At 52.1% G+C, this 12,192-nt stretch overlaps 1 protein-coding gene and 1 long non-coding RNA gene across 2 annotated transcripts; one reads left to right on the top strand and one right to left on the bottom strand.

Moving 5' to 3' along the window:
• Positions 1 to 1,283: 1,283 nt before the first annotated feature.
• On the bottom strand, positions 1,284 to 3,437 carry Ddit4 (DNA damage inducible transcript 4). Its single transcript, XM_059281741.1, has 3 exons — positions 3,309 to 3,437; positions 2,905 to 3,175; positions 1,284 to 2,624 (listed from the first exon to the last, which is right to left on the bottom strand). Exons 2-3 carry the CDS (start codon positions 3,113 to 3,115, stop codon positions 2,131 to 2,133), a joined length of 705 nt encoding a protein of 234 aa, XP_059137724.1. The 5' UTR covers positions 3,116 to 3,175; positions 3,309 to 3,437; the 3' UTR covers positions 1,284 to 2,130.
• Positions 3,438 to 4,684: 1,247 nt separating this feature from the next.
• LOC131893691 (uncharacterized) lies at positions 4,685 to 10,495 on the top strand. The gene is made up of 4 exons (XR_009374733.1): positions 4,685 to 5,316; positions 7,267 to 7,338; positions 8,191 to 8,327; positions 10,047 to 10,495. It is a non-coding gene; the product is annotated as an uncharacterized LOC131893691 (long non-coding RNA).
• Positions 10,496 to 12,192: the final 1,697 nt, after the last annotated feature.

Here is a 12,192-nt window from a genome sequence, read left to right as displayed (position 1 = left end):
CTCTCTCTCTGTCTCCTCTTTGCTTTATTTCAGTAGAATCAATGTTGCTATAGCTGGTCTCAAACTCATTATGTAGTCCAGGCAAGTCTAGTTCTCACTATATGGCCCAGGCTGGCCTCAAACTCACTATGTAGATCAGACTGGCCTTGGATTCAAGGCAATCCTCCTGCCTTTGCTTCCTAAGTGCTGGGATTCTAGGTGTACACTGACTGTCACAAATGGCTTCTAACCCAGGTTCATTCATTTCGGGGAATAAGCCCTGCAGGCTCTATGAAAGAGATGTGGGTCTCCTTGGCTACCCCAAAGGTCAGGCCCTGGATGGAATCCCAGAGGAAAACACAGATTTTTAGTCTCTTCCTTCAACTCGCTGGAGAGATCTGGTTTTCCTTTGTGGTTTGTGGGAGAGGTAGAGATCAAATCTAGGGCCTTTTACAAGCTAGGCAAGTACTCCACACTGAGCTCCACGGCCGGCCTGAGGGATCTGTTTTAACTAAGCCCTCCAAAAGGTTGCTAAGTAAAGAACCACTTTCCAGCCTTGGGCCCACAAAGCCTGTGTGCGATCAGAAGAGAAACAAAGGAAGCAATAGCTCTCTCCAAAAGCCAGTTGGTGTGGGTGGACCCTGGAGTCAGGAGTGGGAAAGGCCTTGGCCTTCTTGGCCGCACTCCAGCATTTCTGATAAGGAACTCCAATCCAGCCCATTGTCTGATTGGGCCCTTTCTCTGGTAAGAAAATCAGGGGTCACCCCGGTCATCCCTCTGCCATTGTAGTGTCGGGAGATTCTGCTCCCGCCTAAGCCACCTCTCCTGAGCTTAGGTTCCTTGTCTAGTTAGTGAGAGCTTTGAGCTGAACTGTCCTTTCCAAACTTCTCTCAACCTTTTTCTACCCCGAGATAGTCATTCATACCCCTGACTGTGCACCAGGTCAACTTAGACTTGCCTCGTAGATAAGGGCCTTAGGCTCAGCAGGCTGTGACCGGCTTCTCATTGGGAGAGCCAGGTAACCCTCCTGCTGGAGACTCTGTCTTCCAGGGAGGTCTGACTCACCCTTCACTTTCAGGTACTTTCCAGCACACTCCACTAGTAGCTCCAGCCAGCAGAGCTGAGGGAGCCTGGGTTCTTGGCCCTGACGGCATAGTCCACATACCTGTTACCAGGTTGCCAGGTCGTCCAGGAAGGGGTCAGGGAACACACAAGGGGCCCCTAGAATCTGATGGAACTTGTCTTCACCAGCACCACCCACCCAGCCCTCTCCCGCTTCATCCATGGCACTGATGAGACTCAAGTGTTTTAACAAACATGTTTATTAGAAAAGTAAAAATATTGCATAGGTCTTAATACTTGAACATCAAGTGTATTCATGAACCGTGAGTATCTTCATGTAAACAGTTCTAGATGGAAGACCCAGGTGGCACTCCTCTGGGGGAGGGGTTCCAGCCCCCCCCACATCCCCCCAGCCCCATCCCCTCACAGTTCAATCCTCCAGTCCGTGGCAGGGGACAGGCTGGACGAAGCTCCCGGGTGTTATTTTTTCAAGTGTCAAAGATCCCGAATGATCCTAACACCCACCCCTTCCTACTCTTACATTCATGCGTCTGTAAGATAGCTGCCTCCGACAGGTCAGTAGTGAAGCTCCCATCCCCACCCCCCCAAACAAAAGATATAAAACAAACGACAAACACACTCGGTCTGAAACAGACCGTGAGAGACACGAACTATCTCCGAGACCTCCCCCCTCCCTCGGCACACACCCCTGGCAGAGGCCAGTGCAGACCAGCTGCCCTCCAGGCTCTGTCATACTACTGTTGTTGTAACTGTCAGTAATAATAATAATAATAATATAAAAAAAAAGGTACATGCTACATACACATCCAGCCAGACGCCTGTGCGGCCCCTAAGCCTTTGTTTCATGCTACAGTACTAAGGGGCATGTGCCCCAACAAGGAGCCACCTGCACACAACCTAGCGACCTCCCTTTGACACTTCCTTCTCCCACCTTGGCCCTGCGCCCCTCAGGTGGCTCTTGTCAGTTTTCTAACGCGGCCATCAGTCCTCGCCTGAAGTCTCCACCACAAGTCTCCTGTCTCCGCTACGGGGGGGGCACTGCGCCCCCTCCCCCCCCCTGGACGAAGTTCAACACTCTTCAATGAGCAGCTGTTCGGAGCTGTAAAGCTTCTTCTTGATGACTCTGAAGCCGGTGCTCAGCGTCAGCGACTGGCTGTAGCCGGGGACCAAGGAAGAGTTGGCAGAGCTCAACAGCCCCTGAATCTTGGGCCAGAGGCGAGAGTCCAGACGCAGCACCAGGGTCAGCTGGAAGGTGGGCACCAGGCTGGGGTCGAGGGCCAGCTGAGCCACGCTGTGGCAGCTCTTGCCTTGCTCCACACAGACGTCCAGCAGTGCCCCCCGCAGGCCGCACGGCTCGCTGTAAGCCAGGCGCAGGAGCTCCTTGCCCACCTGGCTCACCAGCTGGCCTGGCATCAGCAGGCGTGCAGGGCGCCGCGAGCCCAGTCGCGCCTGGGACAGGCTCTCCTGCAGCAGCTGCATCAGGTTGGCACACAGATGCTCATCCTCGGGGTCGCTGAGGAGCTCAAAGTCGGGCAGAGACACCCCATCCAGGTACGAGGAGTCTGGAAGAGAGAACACAGGGAACGGTATTAGAGCGGCTTCCACCAGGAGCTGTACAGGCGCTGGGTGGGGGCGGGGGGCTAGTTTTGCTAAGAAAACGGCGTTCCTGCCCACTCCGTGCCTCAGTTTCTCCGCCCCACACTCGTGCCTTCTCACCCTGGAGCAATCTGGTTCTCGCGGTGGGATGGGAAGCCGAGGTGGCTTTGATCTGGGGTACAGCGCGGTTCGTTCCCACCTCCCGGGCCCCCCGGAGTCGTGCACCGGCACCCGCTCACTGCTCACCTTCCTCCGGCCCGAAGCCACTGTTGCTGCTGTCCAGAGACTCACAGTCCGAGCTCTCCAGGCTCGCGCAGCGGTCAAGGCCCTCTTCTCGGGCCGCGGACCCCCAGGCGGAGCGCGGCGGCCGATCAGTGGCTGGAGTTCCGGACGAGGACGAAGAGGAGGAGGAGGAGGAGGACGACGACGACGAGAAACGATCCCAAAGGCTAGGCATGGCGAGGTCAGACACCAGGACGCCGGCTGCTGAGCTGCGGGTGAGGGATCGCAGAAGACGCTGAAAAGACAAGAGGGGCCAGGATCCCGCGTCAGTGTCGGCGCTGCACAGGACCGAGGGCGCTGGGGCCCCGACAGCCGTGGTCGTTCCCCCCACCCCCGACGAGATGTGCACACCCGGGAGGGACACTCACCTGCTAGCGCGGTCAGTGAGGACTGTGGACAAACGCGCCCTGCCTCTCGAAGGGTGAGCGAACTGGTGCCAACCCCCGATCACTGCCCGGGCCTGTCCCTTCGAACCCTCTTGCACCTCCCCCCTGCCCGCTGCGATCCCCTAGCACCAGCGCGCAGCAGCCTATAAGGGCTCTCGCGGAGAGGCCACGCCCCCTCCGCGTCGCAGACCAATCCGGACCCGGGAGTGTGGCCCACCTCAGCCAATGGGCTCCGGGCGCACGTTCGCAACGTTCTCTCCTGCCTGGTGACAGCGGCCCGGCCCCGCCCCCACGGAGCCCCAGAACGCTCCCGGCCGAACCTCCCCCCACCCCATCTTAGCCGCGGCCACACCCCCTTTCTGGAAGGGAATGGAGGCGGCTTTCAGCAGCTGCCAAGGTCCCTGAGGGCGCTCGCGGCAGGGGAGGATCAAGGAAAGACTTGTTTATTATAGGGTCGCGTTGCTGGGGGGAGGGGACAGCCCACGGCTGCACCGGGACGAAGAGTTAGGGGACCCTGAGCGGCGATGAACAAGGGTCGACAGGTACCCCCAATGTCTAGGAGCCCGAGGGCCAAGGGCAGTACCCGGCACACAAGTGGATGCCCGTGGGACCGTGGCGCGGCGAAAGACGTTACCCCGCTGTCCCGCGAGCATCAACAACGGGATGTACGTTTTGGTGATAGGTCCAAAGACAAGGCAACTCGGGGCCTGGAGGCCTCCATGTGTACCCCATCAGTCTTCCTGTTGCTGTACAGCCCCCGGGGGATGTGTTTATGAGGACATCAGCGCTCCCCCCGGGGCGAGGTTGTCCCCCCCAAGCAGAGGGTTTGGGTGGGGGTTAGAGTTCACGGACTCGGATTCATAGCGCCTGATCCACGGCCAGGGAACAAGGACTCACGTCACACCGACACACTGACCCACCCGCAGGCCTTAGGGACAGACCACTGCGGAGCCTGTGCCTTCCTAGCCCGCTGCGGCAGAGCCCCTGGCGTCCGCCGGGTCCTAGAATCCCTCTCACGCTTTGTGTTAAAAAAAAAAAAAAAAAAAAAAAAAAAAAGACTCAGAGGGTTCAATGGAACCCAGGACGGAGATCTTCGGGAAAGCCCGAGTGCAATAGCCATCAGGGGTTTCATCACTCAGGCGAGGCAACAGGAAATCTGCCCTGGCAGCGATGCTTGGGGGTTAATGGTGATTGCTTAGGATGGGAGGAGATTCAGACGGACTAGACTTTTTTTTTTTTTTTAAAGTTTTTTTTTCAGTGTAGCACACCTGGACCCTGATGGAAGAAAAACCAAACTTACATCAGACACTTTGGCCCGGAGGGCAGGAACCAAACCAGATCAGACGGGGCGAGTATCAGATCGCTGCAGGGCACGTTTGCTTGTGACACATGACACTTGCCCGGGAAGTCAGGCCACTGTCCTTTCCAGCCCCACCTCCCACTCCCCAGTTTTATCTTTTGACAGTCTCACAGCTGGCCAGACTGGAACTCACTATATAGACCGGGTTGGCCTTGAACTCACAGAGATTGATCTGCCTTTGCCTCCCAAGTGCTGGAATTAAAGGCATGAACCAAGTAGCATACATAGCTCCTACCGCCGATATTTTAAAAATTAAAAAAGACTGACTTTTAGAACAGCCAGGTCTTATAACTGCAAAAGGAACAGAATCCAGAGTCTCCCACACTCACTCTCATTTTCCAGGTGGGAGAACCCCTGTTTTAGAACACATTTGTGGACACCCCCGCGCCACACACACACACACACACACACACACACACACACACACACACACACACACACACACGGGGGTGGGATAGGCTCAGATTAGGAGACACAGTTTTAAAGGCAGCTGCAGAGAAAAGTACTGTGTTTGTCTCTAGGGCTCCCAGGCCTAAGCGATGGGATGGCTTTCTTTCCTGACATTCAGATCTGCCACTTGCTAGGAGACATCGGATGGGGCGGCGAGATGAAATGCTTCTGCAGGAGAAGGTGACATCATCGTGTAATGTCTTTCACGGAGTGGGAGAGAGTTGAGGGCCTGTGTGAGTGAATCTTCCCGCTGCCAGGGAGAAGGAGGAAGAAATCAATTGACCAGCAGAGCACCCATTCCCCCTACTAGGCTGAGCCCATTGGAGATGGACTATGGGCGCTTTTTCTTCACCATTTTTTTTTTTTCCTATGCTGGGGATGAACCCGGTGCTTCAGGCATGCTAGGCACAGCCCCGCCACTAGGCTGCATCTCCAGCCTCCCCTCCCCCTTCCTCTCTCTCCTCTCTATTACATTTTTTTTTTTTTGGTAGAAAAAAAAATACTTCAGAAAAATATGACGCATTGGCCCAGGAAAAATATTTTTTCTTGAAAGTGAATATTAATAAACAAAAGAATCCCTGACCAGTTTGGAAAGGGGTTTATTAGAATTCAATTATTCATCCAACAGACAACCATCATGGGCTATGTAAGCCCCCCCCTTTTTTTTTTTCAGTTTGGTGTCTCTTTATTTTTTGAAGCAGGGACTCATGTACCCCAGGCTGGCCTAGAACTTGATATGACCTCTTGAATTTCCCCAAGTGCTGGGACTACAGGCATGCATCACGAAGCCTGATCTGAGCTACACCGGGGGTCAGATTGAACCCAGTGTTTTGTGCATACTACGCAAGTGCTATGACTAAGCCACATCCAGCCTCCATCAGTGAATCTTTCTGTTCGTGAAAGAGCTTCCCTCAAATGGGGAAGGGTTTTATTCAGAGGCACTGGATAATTCTGTGGATTTTTGTTGTTGTTTTCCCCAAAAAGCACTCTATCCAGGGGCTGGGATACTGGTTGATAGAGTGGAAGCCGAACACATGGGAAGCCCTGGGTTCCATCCCCACAGGGAAAAAACCCACACAAGTCAGGTGTGTGATGCACCTTGGGAGGTGGAAGGCAGAATATCAGAAGTTCAAGCTCATACTAGGCCACACAGAGAATTCAAGACCTTATCTTTTTTGTTTTGTTTTGTTTTTTGAGACAGGGTTTCTTTGTGTAGCCTCGGCTGTCCTGGAACTAGCTCTGTAAATTGGACTGGACTTGAACTCACAGAGATCCACCTCCCTCTGCTTCTGGGGTGCTGAGGTTAAAGGTGTGTGCCACCACAGCCCCATAAAACCTTGTCTTTAAAAAAAAAAAAAAAAAGGCCGGGCAGTGGTGGCGCACACCTGTAATCCCAGCACTTGGGAGGCAGAGGCAGGCGGATCTCTGTGAGTTCGAGGCCAGCCTGGTCTACAGAGCTAGTCCAGGACAGGCTCCAAAGCTACAAAGAAACCCTGTCTTGAAAAACCAAAAAAAGAATTTGGGCTAGAGGGATAACTCAGCTGTGAAGAGTACTTAACTGGCTTACAGAGGACCCCAGTTCTGTCCCCAGTACCCATACTGGGCAGCTCACAACTACCCGTAACTCCAGCTCCAAGGAAATCTGATAATTTATACACATATTTTAAAATAATAAAAGTACATGTCTTTTTACATGTATTTAATCATGAGGTGTGTGTGTGTGTGTGTGTGTGTGTGTGTGTGTGTGAGAGAGAGAGAGAGAGAGAGAGAGAGAGAGAGAGAGAGAGAGAGAGAGAGAGAGAGGGCCTGTGTGGAGGTCAGAGGACAACATATGGGAATCGGTTCTCTTCTTCCTCCACTCTGTGTGTTCCAGAGACTGAACCCCAGTTTGCCGGCTTGGCTACAAGCATTTTTGCCCACCAAGCCATCTCAACAGCCCCAAGAAATCCATCCTTGGTTTTTATTGGGGATTTTGTTCAGCATTTGGTTTTTGTTTTACTCCAGGGGTTGAACCCAGGGCACATGTTGGAAAAGTGCTCTTGCATTGAACCATAACACCAATCATAAGTCTCATTTTTTGAAAAGTGATGAAGAAAAGGACTAGGAACCTAGCCTGGTGATGTTTTTCAGACTAGGAGAGGATGGATAAACAGACTCCTGTACAAGGAGGCCTGACAGAGGCCTGGACTGGACACCTACTTGGTATGACGGGGACAAGACCTATCACTGCTAAGAGAACGTTTGAACCTAGAATGTGTGTGTGTGTGTGGGGGGTTCCTGGGGAACTGGGGTGACCTCTTCCCCCCATGTGAAGGGACAGCTTTATCTGCTAGCTTCTGAATCAGGACCCATCATTCAATATCCACCCCTCCCTCCCCCAGTGCCCTGGCTGTGACAAGTCGGGCTTGCCCGGGCATGCCTCCCCTGCACCCCCAGCCCAGCCCATAGGTTTCTTCCTAACCGTCATCTTCCCCCCTAAAAGCCTGAGGACAGTGTTCTACCCATCTTAATACCTGTTAGCCAGCACTGTGCCCGGTCCACAGGAGAGTCCCAGGACGTTCCCCCACCTGAACGAACGTTGGGATGGACCAGTGGACAGCTTATGAAACATAGAGATGGCATTCCCAGAATTACACAGATGTGTAACTGGAGTCCCAGGATCGGGCTGGGTGTGCAGAGGGGCTCTTCTCAGGACTTCCATGCTACCTCTCTAGCCCCTTTGCAACTCAAGCTGGGCCCAAAGCAGAACATTTCCCTTCCTCGGGTGGGGGATGGGAGCACCACTCAAGGACAGCCCAGTTAGCTCTTTCAGCTGGAAGGAAACATCCCTAGGCAACAGGCAACCAATCACCCAAATGCAGAGAGCCGATCTAGGGACTCTTGAAAAGCATTTTTTTCCCCTTTAAGTACCTCAAAATACTTGACCGTATTTTATTTCTTTATGTTCGAGCTGGGAATGGATCCCACGGCCTCACATATGCTAGGTAGGCGCTCCAAAGTGGAGCGTTTTTAAAAATTGAGGCGAGAGTCTTATCTAAAATTAATCGTTTCAAGGTGAACAAATAGTACATTCAAAATGTTGGGCAACTGCCTCCTCCACTTGTTTCCAAACATCTCTATGGCTCCAAAGAAGACAGGGACCAATCCATCACTGTCTTCAAAACACCTCCGAAGCTGATGATCCCTGTCAGGTGAGGGCAAGCAGGGGGACCTCTTTGTTCAGCCACAGAAAATGTCATTCCCATCCGAGTCTCCCATTTGCGTGTGTCTTTAAGGAGTCCTGCTCCAGGAGACAATTCTCATATGCACACAATGTGCAACATGCACCCTGCTGGGAGATGGCCCTAGTGGAGAGGTGGCTGACTTCCAATTGGGAGTTGGTTAGTGTCACATTTTGGTGACTTGCACCTCCGGAGTTGGCAATCAGGCCCCACACCCCAGTCTCTGTGGCCAGAGTCATGACCATGTAGAACAGATGCCTCACCCTCGGTTGCGCTCTGTTCCCGTGGGACCCACCGGAGCCTGCAATTTAAAGTCCGCGAGCGCTCACTCCTGGCCATCTGCCCCTCCCTCTGTAGGCGGTGCCTGTCCTGAGCACCAGTTCCCAGAGCCTCAGTCTGGCAAGTTGCCCCGGTCGGGTTTGGGAAGTTAAACCAGATCTTGGGGTGGGAGTGTGAGTCTGGGAACCCTAGAATTCAAGATGAAAATCCTGAAGACCCATAGGGTTGTCTCTGCTTCTGCACTCACTGGTCGTGGCTTCCTTAGCTCTCTGGAAACTTCGGGGATAATCTGAGTGGAGATGGCTAGAGAACAGATCGCATCCCCGGTGGTGAGGGAGAGGGTGGAGTGGTAACAGGAGGTGGAGACAATAAGCCTGCAAATGTGTACCCAAAGACTTCTCTGGCTCGTTTACTTAAAACAACAACAAACAGCTTGGTCAGAATAGCAAGATTGTAGATGCACCTGGCCCACTGGAGGGCTGTGAAAAGCTGTTGACAGCTCCCAACACAAGCCTTCAAGTGGGATTTTGATTGTTCGAAGGGAGTGTTAAAAACCCAGTGGGAGGCTTTTTGCAAATGAAGCTGCTTTTTGAAATGGAAATACTGACAATACAATATAGTACAGCTTTTGAAAGCAGCTTTTAAAATCTTATCTAGAAAGGACACCCCAAGGAAAAGACACAGTGCCCTTCTACACCCCATGCCCAGAGAGCCCATTAATCCTTCCATCCCCAAGGGGCTTTTGAATCTGATTAAATATTGGAATTAGGGGCTGGGGGGTGCAGCACAGAAATACAGCATGTGCTTAGCATGCATGAAGTTCTGGGCTCAATCCCAGCACCACATACAAAAACAACAACAAAAGGGATTTTTTTCGGGGGGGGGGGAGCTTGTAACATATAGTTGCTCCTCCCTCCAAACTCTATTTAGACGGGGTGGGTCCAGTCGGGGTCCTTTTGTACAAGTGACTCCAGGCCATTTTGTGCTCATCTCTGCATCTCCGCTGACCTCTGGGGAAGGAGGGCAGGGAAGGCCTGGGATGGAGGCTAGGCTGGCTCCTCAGCCAATGCAAGCCTGTCTGTGGGGGCAGGGTACCGTGCCAGGGGTGGGTGAGGGCACACAGCTGCAAAGACAAGGCCTAGATGTGACAGCAGTGAGCTCACAGATGGCCAGTTCTGCTAGGGTCCTGAGTTTCCCAAGATGTCATTTCCTCTGGGGACAGGGCAGAGGCGAGGGGAACCCCACAAAGGGCTGGCTTGATAAACTGTCCCTGTTGAGGGCCAGAGAGATCCTGAGAGCTAGGAGGGTAGATTCAGGATTCTGCCCGACTATTTATTTCAACAGAAGCAAAGACCCAGACGGCCTGACCGCCTTGGTGCGGCCCTCCCATCTTTTCATCTCCCACCCTAGGGACCCAGCGAGGCTTGGAACTCCAGGACAGTGTCTCTTTTCTCCTGCACCCGTCTGCCTCAATGGCTCTCATTAAACAACTTTCTGCCGGCTTTGAAGGACTCCTCTGCCATCCTGGGTCTGAAACACTTACGAAGAAAGAAAGAAAATGATGGAGTTGGGAGGGCTAGGCAGCCCCTTCCCTAGTTAGTCCCAAAAGACAGGCTAAATAGCTCTCCATTTCCTGCAGTCAGTGGAGGGCCTATGGAGTAATGGACCAGGAGTGCAGCTACCCTGATTTCAAGGCTGTTTGGCTGCTAAGGATGATGGGAGTTGTTTTGGGAATATCCCTGGTACAGATCCCAGGAGGCATAATATGACTTTGTTATAAATGATACAACATTGCACTCTGGTATATAGTTGATCTAGATCTATGTTAATATAAGTAATAAACTTTACTGACTACGTTATTTAAGCTCTCTCTGTGTGTGTGTGGTGTGTGTGTGTGTGTGTGTGTGTGTGTGTGTGTGTGTACAGATCAAAGGACAGCTTTCTGGAGTTGGTTCTCTCTTTCTACCATGTACGCCCCTAGAATCAAACTCAGGTCAGCAGGCTTGTTGGTAAGCACCTTTACCTGCTAAGCCATCTCACTAGCCCCCTCTTTTTTTTTTTTTTGCTTATTTTTTCTCATATATCTCAGGCTGGCCTTGAACTCAAAGCGGGGAGCAGGGACAGGGTGGGCTTTGTTCCTCACACTGGAGATGTGAGTGGGAAGTACCAAGTCGTCAGGGATGGGACCATGTTGGCAGCCAAAATTAAAATCACCACCTGCCCAGACAACAGAGCAAGCTCATTTTATTTTCCTTTTCTTTATAAAAAGATTAATTTTATTTATTTCAAAAGTCCTATATTGCTGGGCGGTGATGGCGCACGACTTTAATCCCAGCACTCGGGAGGCAGAGGCAAGCAAATCTCTGGGTTCTAGGCTATGCCTCGTCTACAGAATGAGTTTCAGGGCAGCTAGGGCTACACAGAGAAATTCTGTCTTGGAAAAAAGACAAATAAAGGAAAAACATCATTGTGTACGTGTATTTGAGAAGTCTTGGAAGCCAGCATTGGTGTTGGATCCCCTGAAATGTGAGGGGTCCCTCATGGGTGCCAGGAACTGAACTCAAGTCCCCAGAGGAAGAGCAAGTGCTCCTAACTTCTGATCCATCTCTCCAGCACCTCCTTCTTTTATTATTATTTTTGAGACAGATCTTGCTATCATTGTATGCTTGGCTAGTCTGGAATTTGCTATACATATGGATCAGGCTGGCCTCAAACTCTCGACAATCCTCCTGCCTCTGTTTCCCAAGTGCTGAGTTACAGGGTGTGACATCAGGCCCAGCTCAAAAGTCTGTCTTTAGCTCCATTGGCTTTAGCAGCCAACAGTAGGTGTTTATATATCTGTCAATTAAAATAATTGATATGTGGCTGGGAGGATGAGTTGGTCAAGAGAGTTCTTGGCCCACAAGCCAGACAACCTGAGTTCACCCTCCAGACCTACATAAGAAGCCAGGCTCGGTGGCATGGGCTTGTCATCCCAGTGCTGGGGAGGCAGAGGCAGGTAGACCCCTAGGGCTCTGACCAGCGAGTCTAGACTAATTGACAAGCTCCAAGATTAGCAAGAGACTCCTTCCCCAAACGACAAGGTGAACAGATTCTGAGGGATGACACCAGAGGTTGAACACACACACACACACACACACACACACACACACACACACACACACACCAATATTTGTGTACCATGTGGAAGCAGGGTTTGGGTTTATCATTGCCACTTTACAGGTAAGAAAACGGGAGTCCTTGGGGTTGGGGATTTAGCTCAGTGGCAGAGCACTTGCCTAGCAAGCACAGGCCCTGGGTTCGGTCCCTAGCTCTGGGAAATAAATAAATAAATAAATAAATAAATAAAAAGAAAAAGAAAAAGAAAATGGGAGTCCAGCTATGGGTGCCTTGCCTGAGGTTGCACAGCCAGTAGACTGGAACCATGATTCCAGACACATGCTGGGTACTGGGCCCCAAATACTCTTGAGTTGTGAGCCATGAGAGAATGTGAAGACTGGGGGAGGGGGCGTCACTGGGCCCAGAACAGCTGGAGTGAGCACTTGTAATCCCAGGG

The sequence above is a fragment of the Peromyscus eremicus genome, chromosome 16_21 (genome assembly GCF_949786415.1).
Source record: "Peromyscus eremicus chromosome 16_21, PerEre_H2_v1, whole genome shotgun sequence".
NCBI classification, from domain to species: Eukaryota; Metazoa; Chordata; class Mammalia; order Rodentia; family Cricetidae; genus Peromyscus; species Peromyscus eremicus.
This window is presented reverse-complemented; position numbering and strand designations above follow the sequence as displayed.